This window comes from Artemia franciscana, chromosome 15, assembly GCF_032884065.1.
Source record: "Artemia franciscana chromosome 15, ASM3288406v1, whole genome shotgun sequence".
Classification (NCBI taxonomy): domain Eukaryota; kingdom Metazoa; phylum Arthropoda; class Branchiopoda; order Anostraca; family Artemiidae; genus Artemia; species Artemia franciscana.
In genome coordinates, this window is record NC_088877.1 from 7,217,151 (window position 1) to 7,235,327 (window position 18,177).

Consider the following 18,177-nt stretch of genomic DNA (forward strand, 5'->3'; position numbering starts at 1 on the left):
TATGGTCGTCCAGATTTATTTATTAGTGGAATGGCAAAAAAGAGGTTTGCCACACGCACATATACTAATCTGGCTACATAAAAAAATTACTTCAAACGAAATTGATGATGTGATTTCCGCTGAAATACCTGATAAAAATGTCGATAAGGGGTTACATGATATTATTGTAAAAAATATGATACATGGACCTTGCGGTGCACTAAACGAAAATTCACCATGCATGGCCAAAGGAAGGTGCACAAAGCAATATCCTCGACTTTTAGTACCCAAAACAATTACTGGCAATGATGGTTACCCACAATATAGAAGAAGATCTACTGAAGATGGCGGTAAAACAGCAATAATAAAGAAGCGTAACGGTACCACCATCGAAGTAGATAACCAGTGGGTTGTTCCATATTTCCCTTTATTATCAAAAACATTTAATGCACACATAAACGTTGAATACTGTAACTCCGTAAAGGCAATCAAATACATATGTAAATACGTCAACAAAGGCAGTGACATGGCAGTTTTTGGCTTGCAGTCCGAAATCAAAGATTTCGATGAAATCGTAGAATATCAGGCTGGAAGATACATAAGCAGTAATGAAGCTGTTTGGCGAATTCTTTCATTTCCGATACATGAACGTAGTCCAGCTGTTGTTCACTTAGCGGTACATTTACAGAATGGTCAACGTGTTTATTTCACGGAAACCAACGTGCAACAAAGAGTCCTGAATCCACAGGATACAACATTAACAGCTTTTTTTTCGCTTTGCAAAAATGATTCTTTTGCGAAAAAACTGCTGTATACTGAAGTGCCTTCGTATTACACGTGGAATACTAAAAATAAAGTATTTGAACGTCGAAAACAGGGTAAGTCAGTCGACGGCCAACCTACCATCTTCAAAGATACCACGATAGGAAGACTCTACACCGTTCACCCCAATCAACATGAATGCTTCTTTCTACGCCTGCTTTTGGTGAATGTACCCGGTCCGACATCCTTTGAGTATTTGAGGACTGTAAATGGTACTATACATGACACTTACCGTAGTGCATGCCAAGCTCTGAATTTATTGGAGAATGACCAACACTGGGATAACTGCATCAATGACGCGTGCGAAACGTCAACCCCAAGTCAAATTCGTGCATTGTTTGGCATCATTTTAACAACTTGCTCTCCATCAGCTCCTACAGATTTATGGGAAAAATATAAGTCAAAAATGTCCGAAGATATACTTCATCGAAAACAGTTAGAGACGTCAGACATGACTTTTGATTTTACACCAGAAATTTATAACTACACTTTAGTTGTTATAGAAGATTTTTGCATAAGTATGGCAAACAAACCTCTTCAGGGTTTGGGAATGCCTTCACCTAACCGTATCGCTGCTGTTTCGACATGTGTAGAATTGGATCGTGAACAAAGTTACAGTACGAGTGATCTATTGTCGTATGTACAAAATAACATTTCCAAGTTAACGTCGGAACAAAAAGACATTTATGATACGATAATGCATTGTGTCGATAACAACGTTGGAGAAATTTTCTTTTTGGATGCGCCAGGAGGTACTGGTAAAACGTTTGTGATAAAACTGATTCTGGCATCAATTCGATCTAAAAATGATATAGCGTTGGCAATTGCGTCGTCCGGAATAGCCGCAACATTGCTGCCTGGTGGAAGAACTGCTCATTCCGCTTTGAAATTGCCTCTGAACTTGCATTCTACAGAAACTCCCACGTGCAATATTTCCAAATCATCTGGGATGGGTAAAGTATTGCAGCAATGCAAACTTATTATTTGGGATGAGTGCACAATGGCACACAAAAAATCGCTCGAGGCTCTGGATCAATGCTTGAAAGATTTGCGAGGGAAGTCGAAACCCTTTGGCAGCACCTTAATTTTGCTTGCGGGAGATTTCAGGCAAACATTACCTATAATACCTAGATCAACTCCTGCAGACGAAATGAATGCTTGCCTGAAAAATTCTAATTTATGGGCACACGTAAAAACATTAAAATTAACTACAAATATGCGTGTCCGATTGCAAAACGATGACTCTGGTCAAACATTTTCAGATCAATTGCTGGCAATGGGAAACGGAAAGCTCCCAGTAGACTCAATTTCAGGACGTATACAACTACCTGCTGATTTCTGTAATTTAGTGACGTCCAAAAATGAATTGATTGAAAAAGTATTTCCGAATATTCTAAAAAATTATACAAATAATAAATGGCTAAGTGAAAGAGCGATTCTCGCACCCAAAAATATAGACGTCCACGAAATCAACAATATTGTTTTGACCAAGATTCAAGACCAGGCAGTCCTTTACAAGTCAGTCGACACAGTTTTGGAACCAAATGAAGCGGTTAATTATCCATCTGAATTTTTAAATTCCATAGATCTTTCAGGGTTTCCACCACACGTGCTACAACTAAAAATAGGCGTACCAATAATATTGTTACGTAACATAAACCCACCAAAGCTTTGCAATGGCACTCGACTTGCCGTAAAAAAAACAATGGAAAACCTAATAGAGGCCACAATCCTGACAGGGCCTTTTGAGGGTGAGGCTGTTCTTATTCCTCGCATTCCCATGATTCCAACAGATCTGCCTTTTCAATTTAAAAGATTGCAATTCCCAATTCGATTAGCATTTGCAATCACCATTAACAAAGCTCAAGGTCAATCATTAGAAAAATGTGGTATTGATCTTAATACTGATTGTTTTTCCCATGGAAAATTGTACGTTGCATGTTCGAGGGTCGGTAAACCTGACAATCTATTTATATGCAGCGAGAATTGGACAGCGAAGAATGTTGTATATTCGCAAGTTTTACGCAGTTAATTTGTATTTCGGAACCAAATGAAGCGGTTAATTATCCATCTGAATTTTTAAATTCCATAGATCTTTCAAGGTGTCCACCACACCTGCTACAACTAAAAATAGGCGTACCAATAATACTTTTAAGAAATATCAACCCACCAAAGCTTTGCAATGGCACGCGACTTGCCGTAAAAAAAAAACAATGGAAAACCTAATAGATGCCACAATCTTGACAGGGCCTTATGAGGGTGAGGCTGTTCTTATTCCTCGCATTCCCATGATTCCAACGGATCTGCTTTTTCAATTTAAAAGATTGCAATTCCCAATTCGATTAGCATTTGCAACCACCATCAACAAAGCTCAAGGGCAATCACTAGAAAAATGCGGTATAGATGTTAATACAGATTGCTTTACCAATGTACAATTGTATGTTGCATCTTTGAGGGTCGGTAAACCTGACAATCTATTTATACGCACAGACAATGGGACAGCGAAGACTGTTGTATATTCACAAGTTTTACGTAGTTAATTTGTATTGTATCTATCTATCTATCTATCTATATAAAAACGAGTTGTGTGTATGCATGTTTGTTTGTTTGTAAAAAGAGCGTTTGCATATGACGTCATTATTAGTACATACGGCTTTGTATATGGACAGACAATGGGAAAGCCAAGAATGTTGTATATTCGCAATTTTTACGTAGTTTGAAACACATATATAAATCTATCTATATTCACAGGTGGGACACAGGGACACAACTACAATGGCGCGTAACTAATATGGCGCGTAACTAATATGGCGCGTAACGACTTACGCGCGCGGGGTGGCTGGAGGGGGCGCGAAGCGCCCCCACCAACTAGGTGTTGGGGTGGCGCGAAGCGCCACCCCAACAGCTAGTATATATATATATATATATATATATCTATATTCACAGGTGGGACATAGGGACACAACTACAATGGCGCGTAACTAATATGGCGCGTAACGACTTACGCGCGCGGGGGGGCTTGGGGGGGGGGCGCAAAGCGCCCCCCCAAGCTGGGGGGCGCAAAGCGCCACCCCAACAGCTAGTATATATATATATATATATATATATATATATATATATATATATATATATATATATATATATATATATATATAACTTAGATTAAAATGCGAAAATTAAAGCAAATTTTTTTTTAAACTTTTTAAAAATAGCCCAATCATCCTTACTTCAACGAAGTTCAACCAGGACTGATAAATAGAATGAACTCAAATAATAATTCATTCAAACAGAACAGATCAAAATGATTAAATGCAAGTTTCCAAAGCTAATCTTACGTTTTTGGTAACTTGTCTCAAAGGTCTTTTTGTAACTGGTTCAATATTATTATAAATTAGTTTAGTAAAATATTTTGTTAGATCATTTTTAATTAAGTTTGAGTATAAACAATTTAGTGAGTACTCCCCTAAATTCCCTATTCAAAGAAATATAATTATTTATTTTGATTCTGATTTTGATTGACTCCCGAACCGCCTGTATTATCCGCAAATATAATAATGAGTGAAGATTTTTCAAAAAGTATCCTGTGGGAGGGATTATTAAATATATGCCAACCTAAAGCAGAATCAAAGGAGTTATTAGAACTATTGATTACTGTTTCAAGTAATATAACGAAAGGATACTGTTTATTATATAGTTATTGACACTCCTAAGTTTGTCTAATGTGGATGCCATGCCATTGAAATATGATAAAGTAGTCTAATCGGACTGTTTTCACCTGAGTTACCTGTGGCGCCATCTTTTTTTGCAAAAATTCTAAGTTTAGTTTAATTGTGCCTGTTTCACGCAATATAACGAAATAATACTATTTGTAATATAGTTATTGACTCTATTAAGTTTGTCTAATGTGTGTGCCATGCCATTCAAATATGATAAAGAATGCCTTAATTGGACTGTTTTCACCTGAGTTAACTGTGGCGCCATCTTTTTTTTTGCAAAACTCGTAGCATTAAATTTGCTCGGAAGAACACCAGATGACAGACCACTGCCCCAAGAGCTCCTGTTTAACCGTAAGAAGCGGAAGCGATGCCGCAAGCGTGGTGGCAAACAAGGTCCGCTGATGATCCCAGTTATCGTTTCATTAAGATCAACTAGTCTTGCTCCGAAAACCTCACCCCATCAGCGTATCCTTGTTAAGATAGACTGTTCTACAAATCTCAATATGCCATCTCTCATTCCTTTCAATCAAGCTCTGGTATGTTCGACTTGTAGTGATCAGCCTCCCCCCCCCTATTAAGGTCAGTGACTTTTAATTCGAAAAATAGAATGCCTAATTTTCTCATTATAAACTGCCAGTCATTGTGTAACAAAATGGAAGAATTTGAAGTTATTGTCCGTCAAAATAGTATCCCAGTTATCGTAGTTACAGAAACTTGGAATCTTGATAGGTTGTCAGGTCAAATGCCAGGCTACGAAATTTTCCTGAGCACACGTGCTGATCTAGGTGAGCATAGACTAAGTGGAGGTGTTGCCTTGTACATACGGAAAGACATCCCTTGCAAATTATTACCGGAATTATTTGATCCAGCTCATGAAGTAATCTGGGTTATTTGCAAACCTAAATCTCTTCCCCGTCGCTTTTCTTGTATTATAGTCGCTTCAGTATATTACCCGGAAAGTGCCAGAGACCGGGGTGACTTGGTTTTCCACCTCCAAATGGCTATTGATCACCTGAGAAGTATATACAGTAGCCCTGCTTTTATTATAGGAGGAGACTTTAACCGAACCAAGAAGAGTTGGTTATCATCTTGCTTGTCTTTAAAACAAGTAATACACATACCCACCCACTTTTTGGGGGGCATATTGGACCTTATACTCACAAATTGTGATGATTTTTACTCCCCTCCCTTTTCTCTTGGTCCCGTTGGCATGTCAGACCACAACGCAATTCTTTGGAAAGCAAGAGAGTCTTTGCCAAAGCCCAAACTATCCCGTGTCACTGTTCGTCCTTGTACGGAGTCGGGCATCTGTGAATACGGTCGATGGATTGGCACATATGACTTCCCTGAAGTGTAAAATACCGGGCTCTTGGAAACTAAGGTATCCGATTTCAATGCCACATTATACAGTCAATACCTAAAGATCTTTACAACAAAATCATTTGTCGTTAGTGAATACGACAATCCATGGATATCTCCAGCTATTAAATCACTAATAAAAGAGAGGTCTCGCCTCTACTCCCGTGGTGATATTATCAACGGCAAAAAATTTCGAAATCAAATAGTCTCTTTGGTAAAGAAAGCCAAAGCTCGCTATGGCCTTGAAATCATGCCCTCCCAATTACTTACTTCAGACCCTAAAAAGTAGCACAACGCTATGAAAAAAGTGGCCGGCCAAGCTTTTGACAGCAGTGTAAAGATCAGCAATGATGGTGGGTCCTTAATCAGTGCAGAAGAAGTGAGTGAATTCTTCACCAAGATCTGCACTACCTATCCAACTATTACGGCTCATGAAAAGTCCACCTTACTTAAAAAATGTGAGCCTGAGAACAACATAATAGTCAGTGAGTTTGACGTTTACACGGAATTACGGAAGATCAAACCGAATACATCTTCATACCCTGGTGAATTACCTGCCAAACTACTACGTGAACATGCAGCCTTCATAGCATTACCACTGTCCAGCATCACACGAGTGTTTTGCTTCTGGCTATTTCCCGTCACAGTGGAAAAGGGCCTATATTAGAAATATTCCAAAAAAGCGTACCCCTATCGCATGCGACGATCTCCGCCCGATCTCACTTACACCTTGTTGGGCGAAAGTAATTGAGGCCTTTATACTCAAGTTTCTTCTGAAACAACTTCATGGGCGTATTGATAAATTCCAGTACGGTGGACTCCCCAAGTGTAGTACTACAAATCTACCTAGTACGGATGTTTGACTGTGTTTTCCAATGGCTCGAAAAAGGTAGCTGTTTTGTCGACATCTGCGCAGTAGATTTCCGAAAGGCCTTTGACATAATCCGTCACCTGACTGCAGGCATGAATCTCCAGGAAATGGGGGGCCAAACGACGCACCCTTGGCCTTGTACTTGACTTCTTAACTGGCCGAAAACAAAAAGTCTTTGCACTCCACGAAAACGATTCGGATTCACCATGGTCAGATACTTCTTGCGGGCCCCACAAGGCACGAAATTAGCTGGAATAATTTTCCTGGCTGTAATTAATTCCCTGCTTAATCATCACGACGACCGTTACAAGTTTGTAGATGATCTGTCCATAGTGTTCGCTTACCTGGTCGAAAACACTATCATAACAAAGCAGTTTTCAGACCAGTTATTTGATCAGCTAAAGACCAAATGCTCAAGTCATGATCTGACCATTAATGTAGCCAAGTCGAAGATAATTCGTTTCAACCCTCTGAAGCGGAATATAGATATGCCTCTAGTCCCTTTCCCGATTGTGAACGAAATAAAAATCTTAGGAGTAACTTTCACTAGTAGCTGCAGTTTCAGTGCCCATATTAATTTAACTGCTCGAGTGTGCGTGCCCGGTGTGGGGTCCATCTGCTATCTGCACAGCGTACCTATTGCGCGACATAGAGTGCGTCCAGAAAAGAGCAACAAGGATTATACTCCGAAACCGTGACATACCCTATGATCAAGCCCTCGCTAAATTAAATTTATCTCCACTTAAAGTCCGGCTTGAACACCTTATTCAGCAATTTGGAAAATCCGTCCTAGCCAATAAGAGCCACCGATCAATACTACCCGAACCAGCCCCTCCCAATAGCCGAACTCGGTTACAAAACAAACTTCTACCCCCCTAAAGTACGAACTAATCGTTACGCCAACTCATTTGTGCCTTTCTTCACATCATTTTTTAATGCTGAGTCGTAGTGTGTGATTTTTGTTTAAATGTATGATTTTTATAAAAAAAACAGAATTTAGCCATGCTACGATAGTTTTTAAATATACTGATCTCTCTCTCTCTCTCTCTAATGCATTGTCTTTGTCTTCTTGATGCTGTTGTAGCCGTTTTTCTAGATTCTAATGGGTTCTGGCAACATAGTAATTTCCACAATCGCAAGGTAGTTTATAGACCCCTCTTTGGCGAGTAACTGGGGTTTTATCTTTACTGGAATTTAAGAAATTAATGATTTAATTATTAGTAAAATACAGATTATTCTGTATAATCTGTAATACAGATTATAACCTGTATAAAAGAGAGATTATTTTTTGTGCAAATATTATTTTTAATTTTGTTATGATTTTGTTATATACGGGAATATAGATAATATTCAAGGGGTTATCAGTAGCCTCACATTGTGACATATCTTCGATTTTACGGGGATGTCTTCTTAGTCTACAGTTAATTATCTTATTGACAAAAAGAATGGGGTATCCATTACAAAAAAAATGAATATCTCTGATAAAATTAATTTTTTGTATTTATATATGAATCGGAACAAATATTCAGGGCAAGATCAATGAGAGAAGTTACAACTGCTCTTTTAACTTGCGGGGGGTGATTTGAATTAAAACGAAGATATCTATTGTTTTGCGTTGGCTTTCGATTGATAGTATGATCCAGTTTATCAGTATTATGAATAATTAACACATCTAAAAACAGTGGTTTATTTTCAATTTCAACTTCCAGGATAAAATGCAAATTTTGGTCATATGTATTAAGATTATCTAAGAAGCCCCGAAGTTCAGGCGCCCCATAATTCCAAAGTTAAATCACGTCATCCATATAGCGATCCCAATAGATGTGTTTTAAAAAATAAGAATTTAATGCCCAATTTTCAATTTTATCGACATAAATATTTGCCAGGAGCCCGGATAAAGATGCCCCCATGGGTAATCCATTTTGGTTACAAAACTGAAAATACAATGAAAACTTATAACAAATTTTAACTAGAACCAAAAGGAAGTAGCTAATGAACCCAATTGGATTATTTTTTATACTGTACTGTGTTAGATTGCGCAATTAACTTGCGGATTTAATTGTGTGGGATTGCTCACTTCATACAAAGTGAGTTATTATTTATCACAGTTTACAATTTAGTTCCATAATTGAATATTAATTGGTTATTACCATCTTCGAGCCCCCATGGATATCGTGTGCGAGTGATTAACCTACTTAACATTGAATATATTGGTGTTACCACTGATTAAAAACTGTCATATTTACTTTTGGTCAAGTAGCCTTTAATTAAGACTGATTAACAGTTCGTGAATCTGCAGTTTCTCGTTGGAATAAATGACGGAAAAAAGCAGGCCCTCAGGCTACCACCCAAGAAGCATAATCCTACTGAAACCCTTAGCCAGTCACCATTCCAACCTACCTCAAAACTCTTCCTAGAATCCCCCTAACTACGCGATCCAGAACAGTTAGCACCTTGTCAGGAATTCAGGCCTTAGCCGAAACTAACTCTAATGATAGAGGTGAGACGCCTGGCAAAAAGAGGAAAAAGGATAAAACTCGTTCACCAGTGTTAGGCAACCCCTCTCTTCAAGTGTCCCAGAAACTAGTACTACCGATTACCCCAACTATTATACTGTCTCAATCAAGAAAAACAATGGCCAACCCTTTTCAAAAGATCGAATAATGCAAATTAGGAAAGCTGTCTTTCTGATCGCCCAGGTAAATATTGAACTTGTTTTCAAGCAGGATGAGTCTATTGATATTTACTTTACGTCTTCTAAGGCGGCAGATCCTGTCCTGTCAAAATCCAAAGAAATAATTCTCGATGGCTCGAAAATTTTAACCACAACACAAGATGTGGAAAAGTTACACAAGTATGTGCTGTATGGTGTTTACCAGTTTACCACTTATACCAGTGTAAAAGTGGAGGATATACAAAACGGAACTAATAGATTCTTCAAGCCTTCTCATCAATCCTTCAACTGCATTAAGGCAAAGTTTAAACAAGGAAGGAGTCCTACACCCAAGCCGTTCAATCCTCATTTCCTGCAAAGTTGAGCTAAACAGCGAAATATTCTTGTACAGTATGTCCTTTTTTTTACAAGATTTATAAGCCTAAGCCAGAGTCAGACCCTTTTTGCAGAAATTGCAACTGTAAGGGACACATATCCCTCCAAACACAATCTTGCCCGGCTTACCAAAAGTGAGTCGTAACCCTTAGAACATCTGATGAAATGAACCTACCCTACTCAGTTGTAGCTGCAAGAATCTCTTGGCAACCCACACCCCATCGACCCAGTAAAAGCCAAGCAACAGCTGCTGTAGAAGATATAAAGACAGTATTATTTCCAAAAGAGGCAAACAATGTTCGTGCTCAAGGTTCTAGTTAGTCCCCCCTTCCCTTACCTAAGTTTACTTCAACATCCTGCCCTCCAAAAGATTCACCTTAAAGTAGCCAAGAATGGCAAAGGCTTGCAACTTATCTCACAGCCAGTCACTTAATTGAGGTTAGTAATGAACCTGAGGACGCCCAAAAAAAGTCTCAAGAAGAAAGCTATCACTTAACTCCTAGGTGATGACATCTTACAAACATCTATAGCTCAACTATCCTCCGCCATAAAGGACATAGATTCCACATCAAACCTAGTTAAGCCTGTAGACTCTACTGCAAATCAAATTAATACAGGCTCTGACAATGCCACAACCCCAAGAATGAACTTAACTTAAGAGCAGTTAATTTAATGTAACCAACCCATCCAGTTATTCTGCCATCTATAACCATGGTGGGATAGATGGTAACAGTTGGGTTGTAATTCATACTCATGTGTCTCAGGCTTTGAAAAATGCAAGGGACAGCTGAATGTTGGCTGCAGGTACCCGGGGTTAGGTTAGGTGGCCCAATATTTGCATGTCATGATGACGTAATCTCGCGTGATTTGTTCTATGTCCGTGGGACCTTTATGATCCAGTAAGAACAGGTTTTAAAGGTCAACAAGACGTGGCTTAATAGATCTTACGAACCCCAGGTTGGAACTAACGATAAAATTGATCTTGGTCCAATATTTAGATGTCAAAATGATGCAATATCGTGTGACTTGTTTTGGTTCCGTTGGAGGCCTTTATAACCCTAAGAAAACAAATTTTGTAGGTCAGCGACCAGTAGCTTGATAGATCTTACGAATCCCTTGTCGGAAAAAAAGAGGAAATTGATCTTAGTCCAATATTTACATATCAAGATGACGTAATCTTGCATGACTTGTTTTGTTTCCGTTGGGGACCTTTATAACTCTAAAGAAGGCCCTTGGGGGCCTTATAACTCTTTGAAGGTCAACGATACGTAACTTGATAGATCTTACGATTCACAGTATTCAGAATGAATTCAGCATGCCAACATTTTTCAACAATTATTATAAGGCTTGGCGTAATTGACTCAGTAATTCATCAGCGTAATTTATCGGATTGAAACATCCCTTGTGTGGTGTTATTTTTCAAGCGGCTTTCCTGTTATTTGATGAACAATGTCGTGAAGTTTATAGTTATAAATGGAATCTCAAATACAATACGTTGAATTATAATAAATAACCGATGGTATGCAAAATTAAATTCTATAAACCGAAATGGCTCTTATGATAAAATTCTAAGACCATACAATGAAATGAAATAAAATACAAAAGGAAATTCGAGAAATATGCAGTTTTTTGGTGCGGAAGCTGTTTATGTTAAGGGAAACATTCCGATGGATAAGCTCTTAATAGCAGAATCTGATAAGCACATTCCATTATTTAATTTTGAAGACTTCTGTTGCGAGAAATATCTGCATTCAATTCATGATCAAGAAGATGAAATTTGATATTTCACACAATGGGTGCCTGAGAACATACCTAAAAATGAAAAATGCATCGGATATCCAAAGACCTAAACTTTTGCTCCTTCTATTCAAAAAGACTAAAAAAGCTACAAAAGCTTAACTGAATCTAACCTTGACTATCGGACAAAAATTAACCGAGACATTTTTAAGGGCTAAAAATGTTTTATACTCACATCAGCATTTTCTGCAAAGACAAGACTTAGAGATGAATTGACTGAAGGATGAGATTACTTATGTGACAGATATGCCATTTCAAGGAAAAGAATACGTCTGGATTTTTACGGGCTGGTCATAATTTGTATGCATTGATTTTGATCTTTAGATGTTGTCCTTGATTTCTTAATTGATTATTATTAATTTTAGAGGTTGAACTTGATTTCTACATATTTGTCTTGGTTTTACAGTTTGGTCTGAATTTTTATGCGATCTATGCTATGAAATCTACAATTTAGTTAAAATTTCTATGGTTTGGACCTGATTTCTGTGTATTGGTCTTCATTTCTAAGAATTTTTCTGGATTTTTAAGCCTTGTTTATGATTTTTCTTGGGCTGCTCTAGATTTCTAAATATTTACCACTTGACTTCTTCGGATTGGTTTTGAATTTTAGATGTTGAGCTTTTGATCTCTTGATTTCTTTAGATGTGTCTTGATTTTTAGAGATTGGCATTGATTTCTTCAGTTTGGTCTTGATTTTAATGAATTATTTGGCTTTATAGGGTTTGGTTAAGACTTGTATATATCGGTCTTAATTTTTAGATGTTAACCTCGATTTCTTGGAATGGTCTTGTTTTTTAGAGGTTGACCATGATTTTTAGAGTTTGGTCCTGATTTTTACTGTTTGGTCTGGATTTCAATGCACTGTTCATGATTTCTAAGGATTGTTCTGGATTTCTATATGTTGATCTCTTGATTTTTCCGAATTCGTCTTGATTTCTAAGCATTGGTTATGATTTCTATGGGGTTACTCAAGATATCTACATATTGACCTCTTGATTTCTTCGGATTGGTCTTGATTTCTAGAGATTGAACTTTTGATTTCTTCAGGTTTGTCCTGATTTTTAGAGATTAGCCTTGATTTCTTCAGTTTGGTCTTGATTTTAATGAATTATTTGGTTTTCTAGGGTTTGGTTATGACTTGCATATATCGGTCTCAATTTTTAGATGTTGCCCTCGATTTCTTTGGAATGATCTTGTTTTTTAGAGGTTGACGATGATTTTTGGAGTTTGTTCCTGGTTTTTACTGTTTGGTCTGGATTTCAATGCGTTGTTAATGATTTCTAATGATTGTTCTGGATTTCTATATTTTGATCTCTTGATTTTTGCGAATTCGTCTTGATTTCTAAGCATTGGTTATGATTTCTATGGGGTTACTCAAAATATCTACATATTGACCTCTTGAGTTCTTCGGATTGGTCTTGATTTCTAGAGATTGAATTTTTGATCTCTTGATTTCTTCAGGTTTGTCCTGATTTTTCGAGATTAGCCTTGATTTCTTCAGTTTGGTCTTGATTTTTATGAATTCGTTCAGTTTTCTAGGGTTTAATCATGACTTGTCTGTATTGGTCTTAATATGTAGATGTTATCCTTGATTTCCTCGGATTGGTCTTGATTCTTAAAGGTTGACCATGATGTCTACAGTTTGGTCTTGGTTTTTACGATTTGGTCGGGATCTCTATGCACTAGTTATGAAGGATTGATCTGGATTTCTATAAGTTGATCTCTTGATTTTCACGGCTTTGTCGGGATGTCTATGGTTTGTTCTTAATTTCTATGGTTGATCCTGAATTTTATGAATTCGTGTAGATTTCTATGCATTGCTTATTATTTTTCCAAAAATTCATCCAAATATGTTTGTATTGTTTATGATTACTTTGGGGTTGTTCTGGATTTCTACATATTGATCTCTTGATGTCTGGGGGTTGGTCTTGTTTTATATGGTTTGGTCTGGGTTTCTACATATTGATCCCTTGATTTTTGTGAGTTTGCCTTGATTTTCTATGAGTTGGTCTTAATTTTTATGGGGTTGCTCTGGATTTCTGCATATTGACAACTTGATTTCATCAGTTTCGTCTTGAGTTTTAGAGGTTGACTTTGATCTCTTCGGTCTGGTCTTGGTTTCTGTAAATTAATCTGGATTTCTATTGTCTGGTCGTGATTTGTATGGGTTACTCTTGATTTCTAAGGATTATTCTGGATTTCTATATGCTGATCTCTTTGAGTTTATGTGGATTTCTATGAGTTGGTCATGATTTTTAAGGGATTGCTTTAAATTTCTACATATTGATCACTTGATTTCTTCAGTTTGGTCTTGATTTTTAGAAGTTGGCCTTGATTTCTTCAGTTTGGTGTTGATTTCTATGAATTTGTCTAGATTTCTAGGATCTGGGTCATGATTTTTATGTTTTGATCTTGATTTCTAGATGTTGCCCTGGATTTCTTCACGTTGTGGGAATAAGGAAAAGGCAAATTAAAGAAAATGTTTTAAATTCTATGTCCTTTTAAGAATAAATGGGATTTTCTTTTATAAAATCACTGGAAGTAAGGAAAAATACCAAGGAACATCACAACCTAAAAATGAAATGGCAGGTTCCCGCAGTTCAAAAAATAATCTAATTTAGTTCAATTCTAGTTTAGAAGCATATTTTTGCGGGGAAAAGGTTAAAAATGCTTCAGGTGTCATATTGCGGGCCAGAAGGTGCCATTAGGTGGGCACCTTGTACGATATTGACGTCAATTGAACGAACCATCAGAAAAAACGCTATTGGGAATTTTCCTTTAATTTTAAATGAACGTTTCTAGCGTATACGGATATTTTAGACGGATAATAGCCTGAAAAATGTCTTATGTCTGATAATGCACATCAGAGTGCCGTGTGCCAACCGTTGAGAGTCACAGGTGGGGGTTTTCCTTGGACTAACACGTTCAAAAATGTATCTTTTATGACACAAGATGGTAGTAAACTCCCCTCCTTGGCATTTTTTCAAGATAGGTTGGCTTAAAACCTCCTGTTATAAAATTTAGGCTGTGAAAAATCAATTTTTCTGATTATTTGATCCCGTTTGCGTAAACATTGATCTTTTATGGGATAAAATAGCAGTAAAGGCCCTTCTGCGGTGGTTTGTCAAGATAGGGCTAGCTTGAAACTTCTGGTTTTAAAGCTGTAGACTATTAAAAATCAATTTCTATGATATTTTGATCGTGTTTGGGCAAAAATTGGTCTTTTAAGTTAAAAAAGGCAGTAAACACCCCTCCGCGTTTTTTGTCATGATAGGTTGGCTTAAAAACTCCTGTTTTAAAGCTTTAACCCATTAAAAACTGATTTCTGTGTTTTTCTACCCTGCTTGCGCAAAAAATAATCTTCTGTAGAACAAGATGACTGTAAATAACCTCTTTAATTTCCTTAGGAGGGGGACTCTAATCTAACACCCAATAAGCCGTCGAAAAATAAATAACTTCCATAAAAGGGTTTCAAGTTAAGGTGGGAAGTTTTAAAGGATTTTTTTCTGGTGGAGGGAGACTGAAATCTAAACCACATTAAGTTTTCGTAAATAAATAACTTCCATTAAACATTATAGCGTTAAGGTGAGAGGTTAAGGTTAGGTGGGAAGGTGGGAGGGAGGTTAAGCAACGTTGAGGTCACTAGGGTCCCTGTTGAATTGGACGCGAAGGGCCCGGTGGTTAGGTTAGGTTGTACAGGTGAAATTGGATGCTACGGCCCCGTCGGTAGTGACTGCTAGGTCCCCTGATGTAATTGGATGATAGCCCCCTCCAATTGGAATAGTCTGGTAGGGCTGATGAAATTGAATGTAGGGCCCCATTGGAGTTGGATACTTGGGCATTGGTTGAATTGGATGCTAGGGCCCCCGGTTTTTAGGCTATTGGCCCCTGGTGAAATTAGATACTAGGAGGTTCCATTCCTTATTATAATAAGGAAACATTCCTTATTACGTAGGTGCACTATACACATAAGCGATAATATTGCATCAGACCCAGGTATGCGCAATAACGTCTTGAAGGGTTTCTAGCTCCAATAGTTTACCCCCTTTCTGCCCGATTAAAAGCAGAGAGGCATCACAACTAATGGGCAACTGAACAAGTGAGTACCCTTCCATGATTGTCGAGTATCTGGGAAAAAGCACAAATCAACAATTTGTGAATAAAATGGCCGAGGCTGGGCAAGATCAGAACGTGAGAAATGTTAAAATGACGCTATAACGCAAACTAAAATAAAATATTATCATATCCAAAACCGGGGGGCGTATCTTCCATTTTCAAAATTTATAGGCGGTAAAAATTTCTTTTTTAGAATTTTTCGTACGAACACCCTTTTTTAAAAACTTTTACTTAAATTCTTCTATTTAAATTTTCTTTTTAGGAAGACTAATCACCAGTTTAAAGGTGCTTAAAACTAACTGTAAGATTTTGGTTTTGTTTAAAGAAGAAATCAACATTTAATGATAAGGTTTTTTAGCTATTTGATGAACAGGAAGGTGCAATCTTGGCATGAAATGTGAATGACCTGACCGTTGCCTGAAAGTGGGTGGCCCTGGTAAGCAGCTTCAAGTGCTTGGCTTGGAAATCCTACATCAAAACTAGGTCGGTCTCAAGTGCTGTCTATTAATATTATGTCTCTAAATCTTTTGACAGATTCATTGATTACAGAGAAAGTTACTTTTCTAAACTTCCTCATTTTCTAATTTCAAAAATTATGCTTTTTATCTTCCTTCTCATAAACCAATCATATAGATTACGCTTGATATATGAACAATGTGCAGATCACCAAATAGCTACGGGCTAGAATTCTGGCTCAATAGTCATGTACAATCATTACTTTATTCACAGTGGGGACTAAAATAAGCCTCACACAAGAATGAAAAACACAAGAAGACGATGGTATGTTTTATTTTAAGAGCAAAGCAACTCATTTTAGAAAAGTGAGAGATAGGCTATTTGATTTTGGTTGGAAAAAATTTTTTATTAAAAAGGCAAAGAAAGCGTTACCTTTTTATAATCCGGATCGTCTAGATGATTTTGTAGAAATTGGACACTGGCTTGAAAATCTGATTGGCTAAATTCATAAGGTACATTCCACCCAAGAGCACAATATTTTTTCCGCTCTTGGAGAGTCGTGTGCAGAAACGCCAAGGCAAATAAAAGCGGCGGCCAAGCATTGGAAACAGAATAATCTAACAGGTCCTGAAGCAAAAAGAAAGATACAATTTCGAGACATCATTGAAACAAACAAATAAATTGAACAACAATTTTTCTGATGGACTGAGCTGCAAGCGCCATCTTATTTAGAAACAAGTTCTTTCAAATGTTCATCCCTAAATTACTGAATATCATTACACAATTATTTCTTAAAATTCTCCTGTGTCATAGTTCAAGTTATAAGTCAAGAGTTCAGTTGTTTTAATAGAAACAAAGATTTTACCTTTTTTCAGACACTTCATTTGCAATTACGAGAAAATTGATAATTTTTCATTTATGAAAGTAAGAAAGGTGACATTTCAAATGTTTTTTGTTTTCAGTAAATTGAAAATTGTGCTCTGGTCTTGAGAAGGGATAGGGGTTATCAACCATACTAATGTTGATTTTTGCTCGTTTCGAGTTTGACTCGCCTATTTATTCAAATTTCTATTCGCTTTAGTTTCACTTATTAATGATAATGATTTGTGATAGTTCTACGCTTGCTAGATTACCCCGGAAGATTACTTGGTATTTGAATTTATTTTTACTCATTCTAGGCTTAATGGGGAGCTCTTTATTTTCCTTTGAAAAACTTATCTTGGGGAAAAAGTGTTTTAAATCATTTTCTGTTCGTTTTTATTGACATAACCTTTTTCATCGAAAAATAATATTTTATATCTTTTCAGTTTTCTTCGATAAGAATCAATAGTATGGGTTGCTATTTGTATTTTGAAGAAACTTTTCAACAATTTTTAATCCTGACACAAACAATATTTTTTAACTTAATTTTATAGCATCTGAAAATTACCTGAAAAATAAAGGTTAATATCATTCCCAAAATATTCTATCTGTGTTCTTTGACAGTCTGGATAAACTCAAACCCTTTTCATTTCTTTAAATTGTAAGGGCAGAAGTAGTAATAGTAGTATCCCCTAACGTTTAAACTTGATACCCCCAGCCGTTCTCGATATATTGCTGAGGCGTCTTATTGATAACCATTAACACAGTGCCTTTTGATTTATTTTAAAGCAACATTTAGTTTTAAAGCATAATGGGCCAATAGCTTAATTGTGGGGGTTGGCATGCCCAATGTCCTTAGGAACATAGATTCTGGACTGTTCTAATATGCTGAATAAAATGGTCATCACAAAATTTTGACTGGATGCGTTTGGAAAGTGAATGGGCTTGAGAGAAGGAATGCTTGCCATCTAATCTCTTGTTACTCTTAAAAAGGGCACCAGACACTCGTGTTGTAATTAGAATGCAAGGGGGGAGGTACTTCTACCTTCATATATCTAGTAAAAACTGTTTAAACAAGTAAAAAAAAAGTGAAAATATTTTAAATGTGTTTTGTTTTCAGTAAAGTGCAAATTATGTTCTGGTCTTGAGAG

The 18,177-nt window shown here is 37.0% G+C and overlaps 1 protein-coding gene across 1 annotated transcript in view; it reads right to left on the minus strand.

The window, feature by feature from the left end:
• The window catches only part of LOC136035996 (dynein axonemal heavy chain 5-like), a 261,598-nt gene that overhangs the window by 37,197 nt on the left and 206,224 nt on the right, over window positions 1-18,177 (minus strand). The window contains exon 42 of the mRNA XM_065717914.1: window positions 16,598-16,792. Within this exon, the coding sequence (XP_065573986.1) occupies window positions 16,598-16,792 (195 nt within the window). The remainder of the gene's footprint in view (window positions 1-16,597; window positions 16,793-18,177) is intronic.